The sequence below is a fragment of the Prinia subflava genome, chromosome 3 (assembly GCF_021018805.1).
Source record: "Prinia subflava isolate CZ2003 ecotype Zambia chromosome 3, Cam_Psub_1.2, whole genome shotgun sequence".
NCBI classification, from domain to species: domain Eukaryota; kingdom Metazoa; phylum Chordata; class Aves; order Passeriformes; family Cisticolidae; genus Prinia; species Prinia subflava.
This window is the reverse complement of record NC_086249.1, coordinates 28,360,655-28,372,871: the sequence shown is the minus strand read 5'-3', so window position 1 is coordinate 28,372,871 and position 12,217 is coordinate 28,360,655. Positions and strand designations below refer to the sequence as shown.

General features: G+C 41.0%; 1 protein-coding gene across 5 annotated transcripts in view; it reads right to left on the bottom strand.

Annotated features, from left to right (window-relative positions):
- CEP295 (centrosomal protein 295) overlaps positions 1 to 9,108 on the bottom strand; it is a 39,185-nt gene extending 30,077 nt beyond the window's left edge. For 3 of the 5 annotated variants that reach the window (XM_063394477.1, XM_063394479.1, XM_063394480.1), the window contains exons 1-5: positions 8,811 to 9,108; positions 7,054 to 7,187; positions 6,143 to 6,343; positions 5,526 to 5,650; positions 4,644 to 4,737 (exon numbers count right to left, since the gene is read on the bottom strand). In XM_063394477.1, coding sequence (XP_063250547.1) covers positions 4,644 to 4,737; positions 5,526 to 5,650; positions 6,143 to 6,343; positions 7,054 to 7,187; positions 8,811 to 9,093 — 837 coding nt within the window. In that variant the 5' untranslated portion in view covers positions 9,094 to 9,108. Of the gene's footprint in view, positions 1 to 4,643; positions 4,738 to 5,525; positions 5,651 to 6,142; positions 6,344 to 7,053; positions 7,188 to 8,181; positions 8,260 to 8,810 lie in introns of all 5 variants that reach the window. The other 2 variants (XM_063394481.1, XM_063394478.1) reach the window with 2 other exon arrangements.
- Positions 9,109 to 12,217: the final 3,109 nt, after the last annotated feature.

Genomic DNA, 12,217 nt, shown 5'->3' with positions numbered 1-12,217 from the left:
CATGTAATAATTAATAAAAGACATCAGCACAAGGCAAATCTAGAGGGCTTTAGTAACTGAGAGCATCTAACAGTCTTAGGCAAATCCCTACACAGAACTGACACACATGAGTGTCATGTTTCAAAAGCACTAATTTAAAAGCACTTGAGCTTAATGCATTAATACAAATCCCACTTACAACAGCTGTCACATTCACCTCAGAGCAGGGCAGCCACAGACCCACAATATAATTACACCCAACAGCAAAGCAACACTTGTCAAGTACAGACTTGCTTCAGGAAACTCAGAGCTATTATGTCAAATTTATTGGTTGAGCAGAGAAAAGAGCATCTTCTGTAACTTCACTGAAAAGTGTCTATTGACAGAATGCTTAGTTGCTCTGTTTTTTTAGAAATTTTGGGTACACTAACACATTTCAACTCTTTTCTGGAAGTTTGAACAATGAGTCATCAGGCCCTCCCTCTTTGGCTTAGCCTCATGTTCTCAGTAGCAAAGTAGCCAAGTTAGGTAACTCAGTATCCTGTTGGACCTGTCTCTGTACTTAACATCTCCATTAATTTTCTCTCAGCTTCCTCTTCCCTCAACCTTCTAAAAATGTGTTCTCATCCACATTAACTAAACCAGAAAGATTCATAGCTTGAGTGGTCTAAAATGAACATGACCATAAAGACATTCACACACACACAAAGAGCAGCATTAGGTCTCAGGAATATCTTAAACTTATCTCTGCCTAAGAAGAGGCATACAAAATTTCAGTATTGACTATCACTATTTTATGAAGACTGTAGAAAGTCCTGTCTTTAAATGAAAATCAAAGAATCATAGAATCATTCTTATTGGAAAAAAACCTTCATTAAGTCCAGCCATTAACTCAGCACTGCTAAGTCCACCACCAAACCATGCTCCTGAGTGCCACAACTCACATCTTTTAGATACCTCCAGGAATGGAGACTCCACCACTTCCCAGGCAGCCTGTTCCAGTGCCTGACAAGCCAGTGAAGAATTTTTTCCTAATATCCAGTCTGAACTTCCCCCAGTGCAACTTGAGGTTATCTCCTCTATCACTTGTTACCTGGGTGAAGAGACCAACCCTCGCCTGGTTACAATCTCCTTGCAGGCAGCTGTAGAGACTGACAAGGCTCCCCCTGAGCCTCTTTTTCTCCAGACTAAACACCCCCAGCTCCCTCAGCCACTCCTCATCAGATTTCTGCTCCAGACCCTTCCCCAGCTCCGCTGCCCTTCTCTGGACATGCTCCAGCCCCTCAATGTCCTTCTTGTCATAAGGGACTCAAAACTGGTAAAACTTTTAGCCTTACCAACAGAACTTAGTAACTTATTTTATGGTCCTTAAACAATATTATTGCATGTTATTCTAGTGGGTAAAAAAATAAATGGTTAAACTTCTTAATCAATAGAAATCATAGTAATTGTAACAGATTAACATTAACCAGAACACTTGCAGATACTGATTATAGCTATAAAAGCAGACAAGTCTCAGGCCTAAAGCTCATTAGCCAGATTACCACCAGTGCTTGCCCTGTACTGGGTTACTTTCAGAATGTACAATTAAATTGTAAATTCACCTCTTCTGAATTATTTAATAAATTTAAAAAAACCAAATCAATAACAAAGGATTATTAATTACATGTAATCAAATCAAACCTCCAGAATTTTATTCAAAAGCTGCAAAGATATGAGAATTATTTTGGAGGCTGTAATTTTCCAATTAATGTCAAAAGCAATTTAGGCTTAAAAAAAATACCATACTTCCATCTTGGTTTTGTAACTCCTCTCTAATTTTTTCCTTCCTTCAAAAAGCAAATAATTCTGTACTAAAGTCTGGCAAAACTGGAGCAGCAAAGTATCATGAAATGGGAAAAAAAAACCCAACAAAAAACCCATGACCCCAACTCTTAAAATGCTATGAATACTCAAGCAGAGTATAGTAACACTTTTTAGGTTTTATTTTCATTCCATAAAAATCTAATAGATCATGTAAGAAAAAGTAAGTTTACAAGAACTCTGCAACACTTTTCAATAAAATGGTGTTTACAGTTTAACTCAATTAAGTAACTTTTCATTTGGTCTAAGTAAATACGGCCTCAACTCCTAAAATCTGTATTTCTGAGAACCAAAATCGGTTATTAGCGTAAATATACTTCTTTTCTAACCGGGTAAAATAACAATAATAAGAGTATCTTTAGAGAATGTTTCTTATATTCTAAGTAATCGTGCCATGAACAAAAGTGCCCTAGCTCCTTTTTATGAAATTATAGTCAATTGTTATTGCAACAGAGCATCAGAGTATGATTACAGTTGTATTTAATAAGCTCCTTATGCAAACTAATTCAAAAAAACCTAGCAACTTATTCAGATGACCCTGTAATTTGCTGTAATTCACAGGATTTAAAGTTCGACAATTTAAATTCAGTGCCTTTTGAGTAACACATTTGCAAGACAAAGCCCTAGATTTACTCTCCCCCAACTGACAGTCAATATCATTTGTTTTCTCTCTCTTGAAACAGAAATAAGAATAAAAATCTCTCAATCTTTCAATTACTTAGAATTTTTCCCCATGAAGTAAACGGCACCCAATAACTCCTTGAAGAAAATAACTTTATTCTTAGCCCTGTGCCCTCCCAGACATAGGTCTACCAGAAAATTATTAAAATCTATACAGATATGAGAACTAGAAAAAAGGCTTAAAGTCAGTTGGTCTTTAAATGAACAAATTGACACACTGTGCTACACTGAAACAGAGCAATCTCTTTCCTCAACAAAAACTCAACATGCCTGCAAAATTACTGATTCAATCTGCCATTATCACATGAACTTCATAACAGAAACAAAATCTTCACACTGTAGAAAATCCAGATGTTTGCAAACTCTAAAACCGGTTACAAATTGCATCTGTTGAAAAGGCGAGTAAAGGACATTCGCTAATGGATGGAAACGTGTTAATTTTTGAAAAGGAGCAGACATCATCCAACACAACTGTATATGCAATTATGGTTTCGCCAGAACCTGGAGAAACCTGGGAACAAAGCCTTCTTGCTTCCCCTGGTGACAAAATACTAAAGAATCAGGAGAAAATCCTGCATTTATTAAAATGGAAAGGAAGATGCATTACTGATGTTGCTAGATCAAAGTATTATTACATATTAAGTACTTTCTCATTTTAGTTGTTATGGAGGTTAACTGCAGTGACTATCTGTGGGGAAGGGGTAAATAAAATGTGACATAAGACACATCCTAAACTGCAAAAGTTACTACAGAGCAAAGCCACAGCATCTCATGCTTTCCCAACAATGCCAAACTGACCAACAGAAGCACTTGAAACCCAGGAAAAAAGAGTCAAAGTTTGGACTGATGCAGACTTCACCTGCTCTACAATAGACACACCAGGAACACACCCTGTGAGTCTGTGGCACAACACAGAGGGGAACAGCAAAGTGAAAGGGGGTGAATTTACCTGAACTGTACCAGACAGGGCCTTATTCTACATGTACTGAATTTTAATACTGACTGATGTGCTTCACCAGAAATAACTCCAAACTCTACCACTCCCTTACAACATTTGTTTTTATCTTCACTCATTTCCAGTTTACACAACATGAAAATCACTGGGCACCCGATGAGAAAATCTAGGGAGAAACTTGAACTAATGAAAGGCCATGGGTATTCCTTCTAATCATTCTTAAACCTGGGAGGGTCAAACTTGTTACTCAGTTTTTCCACATATGACATCAAACCCCTATCATCCTGCACTCGAACCTGTACATAACATGCTGGGATGTAGCTGGGAAACGTTTGGAAAGCTTCACTGGCTCTGAGAGGAGCTAGTATACCTCAGCCCTTTCTTTTATTGTCAGTAGTTAGAATACCCCTGAACCTAAAGGTCTAAAAGGACACAACACCACATGAGGCAACTCAAACATACATACTCTGCATTCATGAAGTTCTAGTAGTTAACTCCAAAGTAAAAATGCACGTTATGTTCTTTCTGCAGTTCAGATCTGCAATCCTACAGGAAATTCTACACCAGTTCCATGAAATCAAAGCAGCATGAATGGGGTACAAAGCCACACCTCAAAAGGCTGCAGCCTCCCCAACAGACTTGAGTGATGGTTTCCTATCAAAATTAAAGAGCTTCCCCTTTATTTAGTACTGCCTATGAGAAAAAGAAATTGAAGGGAGGAAAAAACCCAACAAAGCTCCCCGCAGCTAAAAAGACAGAATTGTCTTTATTACAGAACTAAACAAAATGCTGCTAACTGCATCAGTATGACAGAAGGTTGAGGAGGCCTGTAATGTACATGCTGAGAGAGATCGTTGTAAAGTCTCATACCACTGGGGCTACTAAATGAAAATGAGATATGATGAAAGTCTAAAAAGCCTTTAGAAAAATAAGAGTATGCTTATAAAAAATAAAATTCACATATAACAAGAGATCAATAGACTACCCAAGCTTAGTAGCAAGAAATCTCCTAATATATAATTAATTCATTCTCTTGGTTTTTGCTGAACCACTCCTCCTATAGTATGCAAATAGCAGCTCTGGACGTCCTGTTGTGAGGAGTCAGACCAAGAGATATATATGGCACCCCTGAGACTGTGATCACTGTTATAGCACAGATACACACCTCAAAAGGACGTGGTGGAGGAGGTGGCATGCTTGCAACTTTGGCTGCTCTTTGTCTTTCCACTTCCAGAGCACGTCTACGTGCATCTGTTCGTCTTGGGGGACAAAAACGAAACAAACCACAAAAGAGAAGAGAGACAGAAAATTATTGAAGCAGCAGTGACAGAACAGTGCAAAACAAAAGGTAAACCTAAAATCAGATTCCTCCTTAAGTACCTGCACTGAATGCTCAGGCCATAGGGATGGGGAAGCATATTAAAAAAACAACAGAACTTAGGCTGGAAAGCAGCGTTAAGAATTACCTTTTCAAGTCATGCAAAAAAATGTTAATATATACAAGCACCCCAAAAGCAATGCAAAATCCCTGCTTTTGACCAAAGTTTCCAGAAAGTATTGTGCACTTCAACATACTTTAATTGCTCGAGTGGAGACATACTTAACTGTTTAATTTACAGGTCTTAGCTCTACTCAAGCACAACTATGCCCAAGAGGACACAGACCATTTTCCATGCCAGCTCAAATTTGGTCCAATCTGCTTAATAAAAAAAAAAAACTAAGAAGAAAGACCATGACAAATGCACTAGAGGACCTTTTTCCAGGTGGTTAACTCTCCATCAGGAACTGGCCTGACAACAATTCATTTCATATGTCACTGAATTCCTGGAGAGTCTGTAAGGCCAACCTGAATATCTGACATTCTTGTCTTGGTTTTAAAGTTACAGCTTTTATCAAAAGCCACAAACTTTGTCAATGAGCATTTATTCTCTAACGCATAAAATTTCAATATTGCAAAAGCTCCAAGCAAGAAGCATCAACACTTTTGCCTTTCATCTTATGACACTGTAAAGTTCATTCTTAATGAAACAAAGTAACTATTGCATACCTGGCTTGCTCATGAAGTAATTTTTCTTTTTGGTGCTTCTGCTCTATCAGAGCTTTTCTATGTCTCGTCTGTGCTCTTTGCTTCCTTTCCTCTGCTTGCTTTGCCAGAGCTTCTAAGTCAGGTTCCTTAACATTAAAATATTGTAATCGCTTAATACAGTATTTTATTCACATCTCATACTATCAGTATGGTATTTCACATTACATACTGCTGGTAAGAAGCACAAGCTCAAAATTGCCTTCTACTGTATTAGGGTAAAAATACTCAAGTAACTTTTCCTTGTCTACCATCTTTATTTTCCTCTTCTCCACAGGTGTTCAGCCATCTCCAGGACAGTAGGAACCCGGAGGATCCATGAAAACATGGACTGTCCTGGAGATGGCTAAACACCTGCCTGCCCATGGGAGGCAGTGATTTAACTCCTTGTTTTGTTTTGCTCTGTGTGTGGCTTTTGCTTTCCCTATTAAACTGTCCATATCTCACCCCGTGAGTTTTCTGGCTTTTACCCTTCTGATTCTCTCCCTGCTCCCACTGGTGAGGGAGTGAGCAAGCAGCTGCCTGGTGCTTGGCTCTGGCTGGGGTGAAACCATGGCACAATAAATATGAGGCTCACTTACGTTCTCCTTAGCCTGTCGGTGACCCTCCCCAATCGCTCTTAAGCTCGATAGATACAGCTCTTCCAGGGCTTTCAGCTTCTCCTCCTGTGCCTTCTGCCATTCAGCTCTCAGTGCTTCCTCTAACTGATGCAGTTGCTCTTCTCTCCTCTGCTTTACCTTCTGCCTTATCTGGTGGGAGATACACTTCTGCTGCTCTCTGACCTGTGGAAATAGCATTTATGTTTGTCAGCAATTCAAGAAAAGCACAATACTTTTTGCAGCAAGACCTTCCACAAGACAGTCTACCCTCCTTCCATCTTTCCATCTCATTTACTATCTGTCGCGAAAATACTTTCAAGTTGCTGGCACCTTTTTCCAAAAGTAACATATAAAATAATAAACCTAATCTTAATTAAATGCTTCAGGTAAAGTCCAAAAAGTGATATATAAGTGACAAAACTGCAAAAACTTCTTGGAATATCCTTCCCTCCAAAAATACAACACAATAATTTATGAAAGGTTCCTACTAGAATTCAACATGCCGGTAAAAAAATCAACAACTATACTGAAAACTTAGTAAATATAGTTTATTATTTTCCACTTTGTATTTTAGGATTTTTTTTTCACACAAGGCATTGTCAAGCACTGGAACAAGCTGCCCAGGAAAGTGGTTGAGCTACCATCCCTTGAAAAGTTCAAAAGACATGAGATATGGCACTTGGGGACATGGTTTAGTGGTGTACTTGGCAGTGCTGGATTAGTAGTTGGATGCGACGATCTCAAGGGTCTTCTCCAATATAAAATATTCCACCATTCTACAATACTAATCCCTTGAAATTTAGCTTACAGGAAAGAATCTTTTCAGTTACTTTTCTTAAATTATTTGTTACGTCACCAAATGAAACGCAACACATGGAAAAATACAGGCATACCTGTTGTAGCCTTAGTTTTCTTCTTCTTTCATATTCTTCTTTCAGAAACATGGCTTCTTCATTAGGACTAAGCCTCAATGTCCCAGCTGTTGCAGGTTTCCTCTTCATCTTTGGATATGCTGAATAATCAACTTCTATGAGAACAATGAAAAGAAAAAGAGAAATTGAGAGAAAAGACAAATAAATGACACTGGCAAAACAGCTATGAAAACAGGATACTGCCATAATGTTGTCAACTCTATCAGGGTATCTGCATGTGAGAGCTGCAACTGTTCAGTCTGTCACAACTGGAGGCTGGACTCGACGATCTCAGAAGTCTTTTCCAACCTTAATGACTCTTAAATGTCATCAACAACATTGGCTTTGTCTTTGTTACAGCCACAAAAGATAATGCTATGACTTTGAATCATACTACTCAATAAACAGTATTTATTTATCAATAAATAAAGTCTGCAACAACATATGTGATACTGCAACAGGATCACATTCACAGTCTACTCTGTGGACCAGCCACCAACATTTGCAAAGCAAAGAGTGAACACCATTCCGCTACTGGGGAGATTTAAAAACAAACCCACAAACTACTGAAAAGCACACCCCACAGTAAAGCAGGCTGGTCACTCAGGTGATTTGCACTGAAATACTCTCATAACTGTTGTAGATAAGATATAACAGCAAATTTGTTTATGTTTTTGGCTGTACTCCAAGGTTTTCTGCCCTACAGGCTCTGAAGCTCTAGCAACAGTCTGCATACCAAGCATTTCACTGGAAAGCTGAAACTGCTCACTAACGATATTTTATTCAAGCTTTCCTAAGACAAATTTTAAATTATGTTTCCCTCGACATTTTACTGTGAAACAAGAATCTTCTGGTTCTATAGACTGCTTCCCATTTTCCTTGTAATTACAATTTTCATATTTAAAAAAAATACTTTTTTCAACTGATAAATAGCCTAATCTAAATTTCCCCTGAATCAAGCAAGATTTTTACTGGATCTTTAAATATTTACAACCCTGGAAATATTCCCACGAAATAAGCAAACAAAGACTTTCAAAAGCCCCTGTTTAATTCTAAAAAAAACTAGTGAGCAATTCATATAGCACTAACAGTTTAACCAACATGTCACACCTGGAGACAATTATTTTCAGCATCACGTACACTGATCTTGGTACATTTAGACACAGTATCACAGACAAAATAGCAAGACTGTAAAGAAGACAGGTGAGGTGTAAAGCCGAGGACTCATAAGATACTTTGGGTAAAGGCTTATTAAAGCAACCAGCCCCAAGCTCTTTACAGCATAAAGAGGGACATTAGCATCCTGGTTCCTGCCAGTCCGCCCTTAATCACGCGACGAGGTAGAGAAGTTTATCATGGCACAATTAAAATTAAGTAGCAAACTACTACATTCTCTCTCACACATGCACACTCCTAAAGAGAGGAAAAATGCAGAGGATGGCCAATGCAAAGCCTGGCTGTAAAGGATTAGAGCAGAGGCAGAGATTGCAAACGCCGCGCTTGCCCGGGCTCAGGCGCAGCACACGGCGGGTGGTGCGGGGCGGAGAGGGCCCAGGGTCCGCCCGGGCCGCTCCCGCCACTCACCGGGAGCCCCCGCCGGGCCGCACCTGGATCCGCCCGAGCTGAGGAGGGACAGCGCGGAGGGACGACAAAGTAAACCAGCGGGGGAAGGGAAAGCAGATAAGCGAGGAAGCAGGGGAAGGGAAGCGAAGGGGAGAGCAGCGCCGCCCCGCACACACCGCCACCGCCACAGCCGCCGCCTGGGCCCTCCCGGTCGCCTTGGCGCCAACGGCCACCGCCACTGCCACGTGACCCCGCGCCCCAACGAGCCGCCAATGGCGCATGCGCCGCCGCCCGCCCCGGCTGCCCGAGCCCCGCCCCGATCCCGTCGTGGCCAATGGGGGCTCGGGACGGCGGCGGGGGGCGCGCGCGCCCAATATAAAACCGGTGCTGTGGGTGGGGTGCGCGTTTGCCCCAAGGGGCCGCTGGGCGTTCATATGCGCCGGTCCGACCCTTCCCCATGGCCGGGCTGAGCGGACAGTGCCCCCTCGCCTGACGCGGCAGTCTCGGCGCGCACGTGGAGGCGCTCGTCACCACGGCTCCGTCACAACACCGCACCCGGAGCTCGCAGTCGGAGTTTCCAAGTGCTCGTGTGGGAGGGGCACTCACCGGCCGAGCTTGAAATGCTGAGGGAGCGGAATAGAACTGAATCCTACTAGTTCTGCCTCACTGGTGTTACTTCTATGCAGCTGTTCAGCGCTCTTTTTGGTTGCTCTGTGTCTGTAGAAGGAGTATCACAGAATCATAAAATGATGGTTTGGCTTGGAGACGGACCTTGAAGATCATTTAGTTCCAGCCGCATTCAGGCTATGGCAGTGCCCCTGTACTTGCAGTGCTGCTCTGCCTGTCTTCTGGGCTTCACGTGGCTTCTACAACAGGCACATCTGTGTTGCTGCCTCAACCTTGGAGCTAAACCTTTCCTTTATAAACCTAATTTTTGACTGTCGCCTGCCCCTTGTATGTCTGATGCAATGCTTGCTTCTTTGCTGGTAGCACGTAGTGACAGGACAAAGGCGGTAAATGGATTTAAACAAAAAGAGAATAGATTTAGATGAAACATTGGGAGGAAGTTCTTTACTGTGAGGCACTGGCGCAGGCTGCCCAGTGAGAGAGAAGCTGTGGCTGCCCCATCCCTGGAAGCTGCATCCCCCAAGACGGGGCTGGCTGGGGTTTTCGGGAACCTGGTCTGGTGGAAGGTGTCCCTACCCATTGCAGGGGGGTTGGAAGCAGGCGATCTTTAAGGTCCCATCCAATCCAAACCATTCTTTTACTTCTTCCTCACACTTCACCTTTCTTTCTGAAAGGAACCATTTATCATTTGTGTAACATTTGCAGCAGCTGGGATTTGAAAACGGAGACATCAGATATCCTTGATTTATGAGGAATGTAAATGTTATTTATATTGAGGACACACATACAGATGAGGCAAGAGAGGCTGTGTTAGTCTGTTTCTTCACAAGGAGCACATTCCAAGGGTCTGAGCTGCTGCTACAAAATTGGAAGAAATGTTTGTGACTTAAAACAGATCAGGCACAAAGGAGATAATCGTCTTGCGCTGAAACTTGAGTGCAAAATATAGCTACTTTTTTGGCAGTTTCTTATAGAAAAAGGAAAAAGTATTTTATACTAGGAGCTACCTGTCATAGTAACCCACCATATTGTGCACTACAGGACTAAAACTAGGACTGCTGAGGTTACTCAGTAAGACTTAATGGTTTGGTGCATGGCTGCACAGGAAACAGACCAAAAAAATACACAGTTGCAAAAGAAAAGACATAAGGAGAGGAGGTAACATAGCAGTTTTATGTGCTGTCTTCCTTGCCTTCTTCATTTCACTGCTGCAGTGCCTTCTTGTTCACAGACTTTTGCTTTCTGACAAGTTTCTGCAAGTTGCTGCAGACTACTGGCTGGAATAGCTGGTTCCAAGTTAATACCTGATTGTACATTAGACCCACAGTTGTTTCACAGTATGCGTATTGAATAAATTAGACCTGAGAAGTGCACTTCCAAATGTGTTTTCTAGTCTCCTTATCGGATTTTTTTGTCCTTCAGCATTTTCATTATGGCAGTGCTCTCCTCAATAACATCACTTGTAAATAGCTTTATCCTGCAGGTCAACAGGTGAAAAAAAGTCAAGACAGTCTATTAAGAGAGTAATTGAGATTATGGATTTTAGAATCCTCTTCTTATAAAATGTGAAAGAGATCAAATATATGGTCCTCAATTACACCGTTGAATAAAAGGGATATTATGAAACCTACATGTGCTGCGTAAGAATTTTGTTTCAAGGGTGTTTTCTGTCATTGTCTTGCAGAATTATATCTGCTACTGCTTAATTTACATACCTATACTGAAAACCAGGAATTTTAATACTGTAATGTTTTCTCCTTTTTTCTATACACATTTGAATTACAGTATTACAGACCTGCATTAATTCCTTGGCCCTGTGAAGTAGATAGTGTTCCTTTTATAAATGGTGAATAGTGATGCAGCAATACTGGTACATTTATTTAGGGATATATAAAACTGGAGGTACTGAGCTTCAGTTATTGGTCACATTCCTCTTGTGGAAAAGGAATTACACTTGCAGGAGTTATCTACAAAGTCCCAAGAGAGCCGGTGGAAAATTTGAATTTCTTTTCAGGAAAAGAATGCTTTTCATACATAAAAATGTCTCAGAGTGAATCTACATGAAAACACAGATTTGAAAGAAATCATATTAGTTTCATACATTTGAGCTTGAAGAGGGGTTGTATGACTGTGAAAGCCACTGATAAGTTGGCCTGCAGTGCAGTCAGGAGCTCAAATCACAGTACAGGCCTTGTGCTGTTCCAGAAAATGTCTTTTGAGAGCGGACTGTTTGTACTTCCCTATCTCAGAGGAGGCTTATTCTATCAGTAGGTGAAGAGATTTTGATCAGTCAAGAGATTTTGGCACAGGCACCTTGCCTCGGTGTGCTCTGTGGGCCATTTGGTCTGAATATGAGATCCATGAGGCTAGAGTTGACTTTGTGTGGCCTGAGAGAAAATATTCCCTGTCTCATGGGCAGGTCAAGCAAACCAGTATAAGCAACCTGTATATTTTACTACCACACAGGAACACTTGCTCCTTTCTTCATCAGAAATTCTTCACTGTCTACTCATGTCTCTTAGTTACACAAGGGAAAGATGACTTTGTAGGTTTTTCTGCATCTTTAGGAGGGAAGCCCTGGTTTTAAAGGTTTTCTGCAAGCTAGTAATGGAACAATACAAACACCTGACAGCTCACCCTTGCACAGGACTTGGCACCTTGCACGAATTAAGTATTCTCCTTGAAAAACCCTGAAGGAAGAGCTTTAATAAACATGTGATATTCAGACACGAAATCCCCCTGGCGAGTCCTCTAACATATTATTATACATTACTGCAGTTTTCTGCTCCTAGTCTCCGTCTTGCTGATAACTGAAGTATCAGAATGAAATGAGGATTTATATCAGTCTGAACTGGCCTTTCCCTGCATTCAGTATTCCTCAGTGTCACATTCCACACTGTCATATAGTCTTAAATGTTCCCCTATGGTTCATTTTGGTTTGATGTGTGATTACTTC